This window comes from Lepidothrix coronata, unplaced genomic scaffold (assembly GCF_001604755.1).
Source record: "Lepidothrix coronata isolate B3197 unplaced genomic scaffold, Lepidothrix_coronata-1.0 Scaffold54, whole genome shotgun sequence".
Taxonomy (NCBI): Eukaryota; Metazoa; Chordata; class Aves; order Passeriformes; family Pipridae; genus Lepidothrix; species Lepidothrix coronata.
The window spans coordinates 1,202,794-1,215,457 of NW_016690234.1; the positions used below are offsets into that span (position 1 = coordinate 1,202,794).

At 48.9% G+C, this 12,664-nt stretch overlaps 1 protein-coding gene across 2 annotated transcripts in view; it reads right to left on the reverse strand.

The window, feature by feature from the left end:
* Window positions 1-7,862: 7,862 nt before the first annotated feature.
* The window catches only part of GALNS (galactosamine (N-acetyl)-6-sulfatase), a 44,389-nt gene continuing 39,587 nt past the window's right edge, over window positions 7,863-12,664 (reverse strand). For both annotated transcript variants that reach the window (XM_017816298.1, XM_017816299.1), the window contains 2 exons: window positions 12,025-12,142; window positions 7,863-8,784 (listed from right to left, as the gene is read on the reverse strand). In XM_017816298.1, coding sequence (XP_017671787.1) covers window positions 8,698-8,784; window positions 12,025-12,142 — 205 coding nt within the window. In that variant the 3' untranslated portion in view covers window positions 7,863-8,697. The remainder of the gene's footprint in view (window positions 8,785-12,024; window positions 12,143-12,664) is intronic.

Genomic DNA, 12,664 nt, shown 5'->3' on the forward strand with positions numbered 1-12,664 from the left:
GCCGCCGCGGCCCCGGCACGGCCGGGCGGGGCAGAGGCGGCGGGGGCGGCTCCGCCCGCCCCGGGGCGGCCCCGCCGAGCGGCGGGGACGGGCTCGGCGCCGGGAGCGCGCGGCACGGGCAGCCCGGGGCGGGGAGCGGCGGTACCCCGGGGCACGGAGCATCAGCCCCATGGGTGCGTGGAGCTCCGGTACCCCGGGGCCATGGAGCATCAGCTCCCCGGTTCGTGGAGCTCCAGTGCACTGGGGCATGGAGCATCAATCCCCTCAGTGCATGGAGCTCCGGCAGCCTGGGGTACGGAGCCCCAACCCCCTGGTGCATTGAGCTCTGGGACTCTGGGCTATGGAGCCCAGATTCCCCAGTGCACAAAAAACTCTGGTACCCTGGAGCATATCGAGCATCGGTTGCCCCAGTACATGGAGGTCTGGTACCCCAGAGCATGGAGCCCTGACCCCCCAGTGCGTGGAGCTCCAGCAGCCTGAGTACAGGTACACAAAACTGTCACTTTTGGTCATGGAGTCCCAACACCCATGGAGCCCCAGTCTCCCTCTGAAGAGTGCTCAGGTACCTGCATGGTACCTGGTGGAGCAGTATTTCCCCAGGACACAGAGCCCTGGGACCCTGCCTTCTCCCTAGTGCGCTTTGGAAAGGAGCCCCATGCCCAGGGGTTACACTTCCAGCCCCCCTCCCCCTGCCCCGCCTTGCAGCGACAGCAAGCTCCACAGGACTTCACTATTTGCTGCTTTTCTGTCGCTCTCACCTCGTGTGACCTCTTGGAATCGTATTCTGTGTTTGTTAAAACCGTTGGTTGGGATGACACCCACGGGGGTGATAACACAGCCCTGGGTCCTGGAGCAACAGCTCCTGGTGTCACTGACTCCTGGGGCAGGTCAGGGAGATCTCCCAGCTCCCATCTCCCGATTGTGGCTGTTGTTTGGGCATGCAAAATCCACTGAATGAGGACAGATCTCCTCTTACATTAGCAAATAAGCCTTGGATCTGGTCCAAATCCATCTGGGCACAGTTCACTGCAGAAAGCAGAAGCAGTTTGAGCCTGCAACACCCCTGGCCAAGCTCAGGGTTTGCTGCTGAAAGCTGTGATGGGGAAACCTTCACCCCACACTCCCCAGACACCCCCTGCCATGGGCAGGGATGCCTTCCAGTAGAGCAGGTTGCTCCAAGCCCTGTCCAGCCTGGCCTTGAACACTTTCAGAGATGGGGCAGACACAATTTCTTTAGGGAACCTGTGCCAGGGCCTCACCACCCTCACATGGAATACACACCTTCCTAATATCCCATCTAACCCTGCCCTCTGGCAGTGGGAAGTCATTCCCCTTTGTTTTGTCACTCCAGGCCCTTGTCCCAAGTCTCTTTCCAACTCTCTTGAAGCCCCTTTAGGCACTGGAAGGGGCTCTAAGTTTTCCTTGAGCCTTCTCTTCCCCAGGCTGAACAATCCCAACTCCTGTTAAGTCCTCTGCTGCCAGAGACAGTCCGTGCTCCCTTCACAACCATTCCCTCACAGACTAAGATTTTCCCTGAACTCAGATTATCTCTTTGGCACCAGAAAAATCCTCTCAGGCAGCTGTTCCAGTGAAGCAAACACGGAGGAAGCACAAAGCTTTCCAATGGAACAGGGGCTCTGCAACACCCTCACTCCCTGGGATAAGCTGGATGGGTTTCTCTTGTGATCTTACCAACTGCAACACAGGACAATGAGCTATTCCAGCACCTCCTCTTCTTCCTGGCAGATGGAAGTGATGATGGAATTTATCTGCCTACTTGCAGAAATAAGCAGGAGCTTATTTCCTGGGAAAAGGGCTCTTTTGCATCCTGCCAGGCAGCCCTGCTTCTCCCCTTACTAATGGAGGAGCATAACGCGGGGTCTATGTCACCCCTGTCTTGTTTGGATCCCCATTACCAGCAGGAGACTCCACTACATTTTCCTTGAGGCTGAGTGAGGTTCCCAGGCCCCTCATCCCAACCAATCCCTGGGGAAACAGCAGCTTCCACCAGGACGAGCTGCTGAGTGCTCCCACTGCTCCCTTCACATCCCACAGCTGGAGGATCTCTCCTCTCTCTGTCACCATCAGTTCTGCCAGGAAGGGCATAAAAGTTATACCAAGTCAGACTTCCAGTGGTTCAGCTGCCAGAAAACATGCCACATGTTTAAAAAACAACATTCCTGAAATCTCTGTCAGAATTTCTCCTCATTTACCCTCCATTCCAAAGGATATGACCTGCGCCTACCGGCACAGATTGTAACATCACAAGAAAATCAGTTTTCCCTGTAATTGTCCAACCTTTCAAACAACAGTGCTGACTCCTACTGCAATTTCCATCTGAAAAAAGAACTTTCCTAGGACCCCTTTCCAAATGTGATGTCAAAGGGCTCTGGAATATCACTCTGGAGATGACTCTCGACATCCGGCTGTGGCTCAAGAGATCCAGGGCTGATCTGTGCCTGGCAGAGGAACCACCACCTGGGATCTGGACCCACCCCCCAGGATACTGTAGCTGGTTTTGCCAATTTTTTGGACACAGAAGCACAATTAAAAGTGTTTTGAGATCCTGATAGGAGAGATGTTATTAGCCAGGGAACACAGAAACTGGGAATATAAAAGCTTGGGAACTAGCTCTAATCTGCTTAACCAGGCAATTAGAAGAGCTGTGCTGAGTCTGGAAGTTTCTGTTCCATTCAGGATTTTAAAGCTTCAGTGTGAAGTGGAACAAAATGCCCCAAATTTCAACATACCCCTTCCACCAGGGGAAACAAGAACTGAAATTTCCTTGCAAATCTGCTGGAATGTTTCGCTTCAGTTTCAGCTGAGGAAATGCACTTTAAACCCATTAAAAAAAAAAAAAAAAACACACACACAAATTTGAAATATCTTATTTCAACAGCAGAAGAATGCAGCTCCCCAGCCAGATCCCTGCAATTGGGATAGAAGCATTGGAGCTGGTTTTGTGCCCCCCTAAAAGAGGGGAAAGTGTCAATCCAGCTCTGCCTCCCACAGAGCCCAAGCCAGCACCTCCTGCCCACTGCATCAGGCCCTTGGAGAAGGCACAAAACTCCTCTCCCTCCTCTGGCCAGCCTGGATTTTGTGTCTGCTCCAGAACTAATGGATTTGGCACACATTCCTTGCTGCCGGCTTTTATCTGCTCTCCCTTTCAGATGGGAATTGTGCTACCAAGCTCCTATCACCCAGAAGGGTGTTAAGTGACTCCAAGAGGGACAAAGGCTCAGAATGCTGCCAGATTGCCTCTCTCCAGAAGCTGGAAGGCAGAGTTTTTCCTCCCGCCTAAAAGACCACAAGCTTTTGGCTACTGATCCACCTTTATTTGGGATTTATATAATCACAACTAGACTTTGAGCAACAACAAAACTTTGAACGGTGGAAGGGGATATAAAGAAAACAGGCAAATGGAGTCTGGGTTTTTAAAATAGCCATTTTCCAAAGGAAAAAAGAACCTAAAATGGGATTTCAGTCCTTCCCTTACAACTGTTCTTAAAATCTGACAGTTTAATTCAAGAGGCACCACAGTGTTGCCCTCTGATAACATACAAAACCATCCAATACTATCAGAAAACAAAAGGAAAAGTCCATTTCCAAGTATTATAACTGTAAAGAGAGATGGAAAACAAGCCATTTTAACTGCAAAACAGTTATTTGGAAGCTGGACAAGCAAAGTAGCTCTTAAGACAGTAAAAGTGTGTTTCTTTTGTAAAGTTTCCCAGTGCTGAGGACAAGAGCAGGATCCCTGGGGAGGGATTTCTCATCTGGCTGTGCTCAGGAGGCTGCTGGAAACTCTGCAGACAAAACCCACCTCCCAGCACCCCCAAACTTGCCTCCCCCCCAAACTCCATTTAATTCTCACCTTCCAAAGGTCTTTGTTCAGCTGCTGGAATGATTTCATGTGGTTATTTCAAATAAAAGTGGGAAGAGTGGTCTCCAACCTTCAGGAGATCCTCGTCTCATCCTCTTTATGTGAAATCAGGAATTTTTGGGAGCTGTCCATGATGTTCGGGAAAGGCTCAGTGTGGCAGGTATGAGAACTGCCAGCTTCCATTACTGTCCCAAGTCCAAAACCCTCCTTCCCAGAGATGTTAGGTCTAGTTCTTTTATTCAAATCCCACTGTCATCCTCAGCGCTCACCCAAAAACTCAGTCCCCAGGTTTTATTAACAAATCTGTGGGTCTCGCTCACTCTCCTTGTTCCAACCTTCCCCATTTTCCCTTTAATTCCATATTCCCAAGCTTCCCATTTGACACGTTATCCTTCATCGCTGCACTCAATAGTTTGCAGGGCATTAACCTTGGCTCCAAGTGTTCGGAATTGATCTGCTGCTTTCCAGTTCCAGCGCTCAGCTCCCCAAATTGTCGGTCCCCAGAGACTAATTTGCCACCGAAATAATCCATTTGTCGCCGCAGGCTTTGAAATCAAGGCTCCACTTTTGCAGGCAGAGGCTGTAAATGCAGCCGGAGTTTTTCCACGATTATTAGTTCCATCCATTTCGGAAGCTTCTCCGCACAGAGGGTCGGATGATAACACAGCCTCAGGGGCAGAGCGGGGAGGCTCGAGAGGCTCAGCTAATTGGAAATTAAAGGCAAGAAAGAAATTCCTTGGACTCTTAGCCCAAGTAGATATTCAGCTTTTAGCATTTAGCATAATAAATATAAAGAAAGGAACATCACAGCATTAAACATCATCATTCCTTTAGCATTTATGTCTTGTAGCTTGAGCAAAGAAGCCACCAACAGACCAGTTTGGCTGCTGCAGGTCCCCGAGTGGGCTGTGAACCCCACCAGACCCACTCCTGGCCCAGTATGGGCAGTTCCCAAACTGGGCAGCTTCAGACCAGAGGCTCAGGGTCATTATTAAGGGCAGATGTGGCCACTTCCTGCTCCAAGGTGCATTTTGGAGGCTGCAGGCATCATCCTCACCCCCGGTCCTGGTCCCCCTCCAGCCCCTGAACTGCTCCTGGGCAGCTCTGTGGGCTGGGAAATTGATCCAAGGTAAAAATAATACTGGGAAAACAAACCAAGTTATTTTTAACCCAAGTCAGTCCCGTGATCTGTGAGACTCTCCCCCAGCAAAGTGTTATTCCCCGGTTTACAGGTGAAATCATAGAATGCATTTCTGATAAATTATTTTCCTTCATTAGTTCTTCATCTCACAACTTTTAAATCTGTACATCTTTGGGAGAGGAATTGATTTAAAATTCTTCCTGATAAACAGCTGTAACACTACTATTCTTATTTAAATTTAAAGCAGAAGCTTTGTCACATTAAGCTTTGATTATTTATTATCTGTTTTGTGTCCATTTACTATAAACACACACTAAGTGAATTCACTTACTTGCTTTCTAGTGCAAAGTTTTCCTCCTGTATCTGGGTCCTGAGAGATTGTTTCAGTGAGGAATGAGGACTTCGAGTGCTGGGGGAGAGGATAAACACTGTGGCTGCTTAGAGCAGGGTGGCTTGTCCAAGCAAGTTCCAGGGGAAAAGCAGGACCTTCAGAACTGAGAGCTGTGAGAGAAAAGGAGGAAGCAGCAGGGAGGGGACAGGGGAAGCAGGCACCCAGAACACTCACAGTGTGTGTTCTCAAGTGCTAAGGACTGAGGAACATGTCCAGGCAAGTGCTCAGCTCTGATCCCATGATGAGAACTCTTCATAAGCAGCACAAAACCCCACGAAGTGTTGCTACTTCACGACTATTTGAGGGCTGATGTGGATTTCCAGGGAGTTGCAGTGATGGACTCCCTCCTCTGGTGGGATCTTTATAGTGAACTGCAGGACTCCGAGAATTCTGGGTGTTTGAATCGTGGAATCACAGCATTGTTAAGGTTGGAAAAGATCTTTAAGATCATCAGTTCCAATCATCAGCCCAACACCATCACCATGTCCTCAAGTGCCACATCCACATGTTTTTTGAACACGAGGGATGGTGACTCCACCACGGCCCTGGGCAGGCTGTTCCAATGCTTTCTGAGCCTTTCCACAAAAAAATTTCCTTACTATCCAACCTGAACCTCCCCTGGCACAGCTTAAGGCCGTTTCCTCTCATCCTGTCCCTTGTTCCCTGACATCCATGGGAGCAGAGCCTGACCCCCTCCACTCCACCCTCCTGTCAGGGAGTTGGAAAAAGCGAGAAGGTCCCCCCTGAGCCTTTTCTCCAGGCTGAGCCCCCCGACTTCCTCAGCCACTCCTGGTGCTCCAGCCCCTTCCCCAGCTCCATTCCCATCTCTGGACTCGAAGAAGCACTAAAACAGAGGTGGAGCAGATCCAGCAAATGGGAGTTACTGGTTTTATCTGGTGTCCTGTGCTGACAGACCCACATGTCCTCCCAGTCTCTCTCCTTGTGCCACTGAGGAACTGGCTGGTCAGAATCTCCCAAGCCTTGAGCTATCCAGGCTATGTCAAAACAAGGAGGAATGTTATGGATGAGCTGGAAATGCCATGATATACTTGAAGGACAATTAGGAACATCATAAGGCAGCTAAGAAATGTGGACTATAAACAAATGCCACTTGCAGATGCACAGGGATCCACAGACTGCTGGTGAAAGAAATGCTGGGATTTCTGAGAGGTGGAACAGTAAGAGCTGACTCAAGTGCTGTTCTTATGCCAATCTCTTAGGATTATCCAGCTTCAGGAGATGTACACTAGGAATTACTGTGGAGGGGATTACAGGTAGCATAAACCATAGGAACGGAGAGAATGGGAGTGTTTGGATTACAGGGAGGGTAAGAACAGGCAGCTGAAAGCCCAGAGCAGGCAGCACAGCAGTTGGCACAGGCAGTGCTCTCAAGCAGTCCCAGCTTTGCCTGGGAAGGAAGTCGAGCTGTTTCCAAGGACAGAGCACCTGGATTTTTTTCCCAAGGGAGCACATCATCACACAGAGAGGGCATGTGTACTGTGGGAAACATTGGAGGCGTCAAGTGGAGCTGCTGGTGGTGCAAACATATAATTTTGCAATGGTTTGTGTGGGAAGGGACTTTAGAGCTCATCCCATGGCACCCTGTGCCATGGGCAGGGACACGTTCCATTAGACCAGGTTCCTCCAAGCCCTGTCCAACCTTGCTTCGGACACTTTCAGGGATGGAGCAGCCACAGCTTCTCTGGGCAACCTGTGCCAGGGCCTCCCCACCCTCACAAAGAAGGATTTCTTCCTAATATCTGACCTAAATTTCCCCTCCTTCAATCTGAACCCAAACATTCTCAGGGTTTCTTCCAGCTACTGCCCTGAAGCCCCAGAGTAACTTGGTTTTGCTCAAGACACATTTATCAGCAACAGGGAAGGGTGTGGAACAGGCTCCAAGGCAGACGAGGAATCTGCACCACGGAATCGTGCGAAGGCCCCGCGCTCACCAGGAACTCTGTTTAAAGAAGAGCTACACCCAGGCTGTGGAAAGTTTGCACAAGGAGAATTCCTCGGAGAGCGTGCATTGGAAACAGGGTCAAGAGTTAACATCTGATGTAAACGGGTATTTCTGAGCCTGCACTTGGCTGGGCCTGGATCATGAGATGAGAAGCATGACTTAAATCAGATTTAGACATGGATTTTTGGAAATTAAGAAAACCCCTGAAATGATCACCCGACCCCCAGTTCCCCATGAATGTCCTGCATACCAACAATCAGGCAACAGAATCATGGAATGGTTTGGGTTGGAAGGGACCTTAAAGATAATCCAGTCTCACCCCCTGCCATGGGCAGGCACACCTTCCACTAGACCAGGTTGCTCCAAGCCCCATCCAACCTGGCCTTGGACAATTCCAGGGATGGGGCAGCCACTGGTTCTCTGGGAAACCTGTGCCAAGGCCTCACCACCCTCAAGGGGAAGATTTTCTTCCCAATATCTCATCTAACCCTGCCCTCTGGCAGTGGGAAGCCATTCCCTCTTGTCCTGTCACTCAATCCCTTGTCCAAAGTCCTATTTTGGAGCCCCTTTAGGCACTGGAATGCTCCTGTAACCCTAATCCAATACTTACCTGAACACTATCTTCAAATTTCCTTGTACCATAACCTAGGGAATGTTTGCAGCTACAGATGCAAGAAAGTCAGGGCATTCTCCCCAAACCCAACCCCTTAGCTGGGAACAGGAGGGAGCCCTTGTTTGCTCCCAGCAGCTGCACCCAGAACTCCCAAATTTGGGAAGAAAGGAAAAACAAGTTGATATCCAGAATTCACAATGGAAATCAAATGTTAAAACAACAAGTTACAGGCACACAAAACACAGGCACTTTGGGCAGGGCTTTCTGGCAGCTTTGAGTTTCCTGCTCCATCCCTATGGCTGCTGTTGGGGCATCCCAGTGAGCAAAGATTTGGGAGAGCAGGTTGGGTGGAAGGAGCAAGGGGAATCCAAGGGTGGAAGGAGCAAGGGGAATCCAAGGGTGGAAGGAGCAAGGGGAATCCATGGCATTTTGGAGGTGATGGCAGAGTTGTCATTGTCCAGAGAGCTTTTACAGCTGAAACAGACTTTGCTGAGGTTACCATTTAGGGAAACAACCAGAAGAAGAGAGGAGTGGAGGCTAAACCCTGAGCATGAGGAATATAAACACTGGCCCTTTTGGAAGAACAAGTGATGATTTCACACACACATCACACCCTTCCTGTGTAAACAGGAGTGCCAACATGAGCAGACACGCTGGATGTCCGGCTGCTCCGGGCTCTCTGTGCAGCTCTGGAGGGATGCAGAGATCAGTGAGGCCAAGAGCATTTCTTAGGATCAGACTCAGGCGCTTTCAGGCACTTCCCAAGCTTCTCACAGCCTGGAGGGGACCAATTCTGTTAAAGACAAACAAAAATAGACAGAAAGATGATTCACACCAAGTGTCTCCTAAGCTCTAACCCCAACCAGCCCTTTTTGATCCTCACAAAGACACTTTTATGTCCTGCTTGAAAAATGAAACTCCTCTTGCAGCCGATGCTTCTGGGCTCATAAACTTCCCCATTCCAAACACTAGTCAAATAAAAGCTTTAGGAAAGGCTACAAATCCTTCTGCAGCACATGATTCCCTCTTCTGGCATCTTTCCTGGTCTCTCCCAGACCAGTTTGCTGGGACTCTGTGACCCTCCTCTCTCTCTTGTAGCAGCACAGAGCAACCAGACCACGAGGTTTTGGTGACATTCCCAATTTTCCTGGGGTCCAGAAGAGTTCCCATTCTTAGCACTGTGATATCCAGGCACTTTGTTGAGGAAGCAAAAAGCAGCAGAAGGCCAAGGGTGTGAGAGAGATAAGAATGCTGGTATTTTAATGAGCATTTTGATGGATGAATCCATGAGCAGATGGAGCAGAAGGCATTCCTGGGACACCTCTTCCACACAAAACTATTTGTCTCCCTTGTTTCCACGTTTCTTGAACTACCTGCCTGTGTACAACAGAGAAAGGACACCAGCAAGGAGACCCACTGCAAACCTCAGCTTCCTAAGGGATCAACAAAGGAAAGAATTTGGAAAAATGAACTTTTTTAATTTAATTGGCATTTTGCCATTTAAAATTTGGGATCGTGGTCATGTGAACGGCAGGTTGTAATTCCCATTCTGACTTCAGAAATCTTTTGTGTTCATTCCCTGTTCCTCCCTCTCTCAGGTCTGTACATATCAAAGGCCAGTTCAGTTCTGACCTATTGCCTTTCATTTTGTTTATTTTTATCCTTCAAATATTTACGTTTTCTTGGATGTAAATTCCTATGGAGGAAACGAAAAGCTTAACCCCAGAAAAAAAATGCTGAAGCAGGATTTTATTCCATGGAACTGACAACAGATGGCAGTGAGACACCAGCTATCCCTGCAGAGGAGCAGACACAGAGGGAACTCTGGTGGAGGCATCTCTGCACCAAGGGCTCCAGAGGCTTTGAGAACAATTAATGCTGGTTCCTAAATCTGTTTCTCCATTTTAAAATGCACAACCACAGCTGGAAATTTTAGGCCACTCTGCAGAAGGAACTGAGAGCCAAAAGAACAAATGAAATGTTTGTTCTTTTGAAAAATATCAAACAATAAGTGGTGTGTGTTTCAGTCTCACAGTCCAAGGCTTTCCTGGAGCTGTGCTGGGAGCCCTGGGGACACCACCCATGCTGCAAGTCAGGCCAGCATGGCTCCATGCATGGAACAGCTTTTCCTGCACTTCCACAGGACGAAAAAACAGCAGAGATGGCTCTGTGGGAGCTTCGTGGACACTGCTGGTGGGACACACCACAGATGGGCCAGCAAAGACCTCCCAGCTCCGGAGGGCTGGTGCTGCTGTGCATCCATCAATCCCACGACTGCAGGAGCTCCAAAATGATGCTTCTGTTGCCACGGAATCATGGAATAGTTTGAGTTGGAAGGGACCTTAAAGCTCATCTTGTTCCAGCCCCTGCCATGGGCAGAGACACCTTCCACTATCCCAGGTTGCTCCAAGCCCTGTCCAACCTGGCCTTGAACAATTCCAGGGATGGGGCAGCCACAGCTTCTCTGGGCAACCTGTGCCAGGGCCTCCCCACCCTCACAGGGAAGGCAGTGGGAAGCCATTCCTCCTTGTCCTGTCACTCCATGGTCTTGAACACTTCCTTGAACACTTCCACACACTTTGCTTATGTGTAAGTAAAGACAATTCTCTGTCCCAGAAAGGATATTAAACACCCATATCCAATAAATAGGTGACAAGATTTAGGAGACAGTAAATTAGATTGTATTAGTCAACAATATTTATCTCCCAGTATCCCCCAAAGAGATATCAGGCCCAATCTACCAACCACTCCAAAAAGATTTGGTTTTCTTAATTTCTGGTCTCAAAAGGCAACAATTTGGTGCCTGATATTTTGGTTTAGTGACCACGCAATCAGTCTGTAAGGAGTGTACATAGATTACAAAACTCATAATGCTTCCTGTTGGCATTTGAATGTTTCTCCTGGAATTGGGATCCTCCCCAGCCCACTTTCTGCCTCAGATGGCCTAAAATTTGTGAACCAGTTTTGGAGGCAGCACAGAAGAAATGCCTTTGCCAGGCTCCGTGGACAGTTCCTGAATCCAAAAGGTCCCAGGGGAGCACAGAACAGTGTTTATTAGGGGAAAAGTTGAATAAGAAAAGAAAACAGCACAGAAACAATGGGCCTTCAAATCTTTTTCCTATTTAACAGCCAAAAATAAAAAGATGGGACAAGGCTAAGAAAGATCTTTTCCTTGTTACTGAGGGGACACAAATCCACCTTTAGTTCTTTCCTGGTGACAGACCCAAAGCAGCAGGTTCTGGCTGTTTCAGTAGATTATTTCAGCATCAGAAAGATGTTGCTGTTACTATTTTGTGTCAGCCCACAGACACATTCCCTCAGACTACACAGCCTCTCATCATCTGACAACTTTACCTCCCCCACACTATCCAGTTGCTTTCCCAGGTTCTCAACAAACCAAGCTGTGTTTGACAGGAAAGCCAAACTGTAACTTTTCAACATGAGACTTGAAACAGAAAAGAGAATTGAAAACGTTTTGTCATGTCTCAAGCCATAAAGATCTTGGAAAATTCAGGCATGGGTGGAACTGGAGGAGACTGAACAAGATCAAAGATACATCACTGAAAGAGAAGCACTGTCCCAGTGCCACCACTCAGACACAGAGGACTCAAAACAAAGAGGACAGGGTTAGATAGCATATTGGGATGAAATTATTCTGGCCCAGAGAAGCTGTGGCTGCCCCATCCCTGGAAGTGTCCAAGGCGAGGTTGGAGTCACCTGGTCTAGTGGAAGGTGTCTCTGCCCATGGAAGGAAGGTGGGTGGAACAAGATGAGCTTTAAGGTTTCTTCCAACCCAAACCACTCCATGCTTCGATGATTCCATGACTTTTAAGATTTGTAGGAGGCGATTAGGAAGGAGAAGAAGGATCTACAGTTGTGGATCCTGCCCTGTCTCTAAGGAAGGAAGCCACAAACAGGTGAGTGAGCATCCCTTCTCCATCCCTTCCCAGAATTAAGTGACACTTCATGAAGGCTTTACAATACATATTTCAAGCTAAGGATTCCCCACTGTGTTTCTGCTTTAAGCACTCACCATAATGGCCTTGTCACACACATTCAGCTGTGGCTCCCCAGGCATCAGCGTGTCTTTGTGCTGCTGGACAATCCCAGTTATCCGCTCCATGGCACGCTGATATTCCTCACTGGCAAAACTGGAACAGGAAAAAATACAGATCTTATTGGTGGGGCATCATTTCAGTGTCCACATCACCAACCTGGGCCAGAAGACTTCCCGGGCCATCACCAGGGAGAAGGATACGTAAACATACTGTCAACTGCCCATAGGTCTGCAGGGGAGTGAAACACCTGAGCTGGCAGAGTCCAGGTGCTCTGCTTAGGGCCACACGGATGGCAGGTGTGCTGGTCCTCCCCAGAAAAGCACCTGGCTCCTGGCAGATCATCTGTTTTCAAATCCGCTGGTCCCAGTGGCCCCAAATGTTTCCTCCTCAGAATTCTCCTCAGAATGCTGTGAGCGCATGTTGAGTCCTGAGGGGAGTGCAAAGGTGGCAGGTACAAAGAAAGGCGTTTCTGGGGTTGTCCTCAAGCTTTCCCTTAAATGATTACCAAGGGAGACCTCCCAGACACAGGACTAACATGTGGCCAGACAGGTTGGACAGAAGTTTGCAGAGGTAATCCTTCCAGCATGTCACACTTGAGGTCAACCTGCTCTCCAA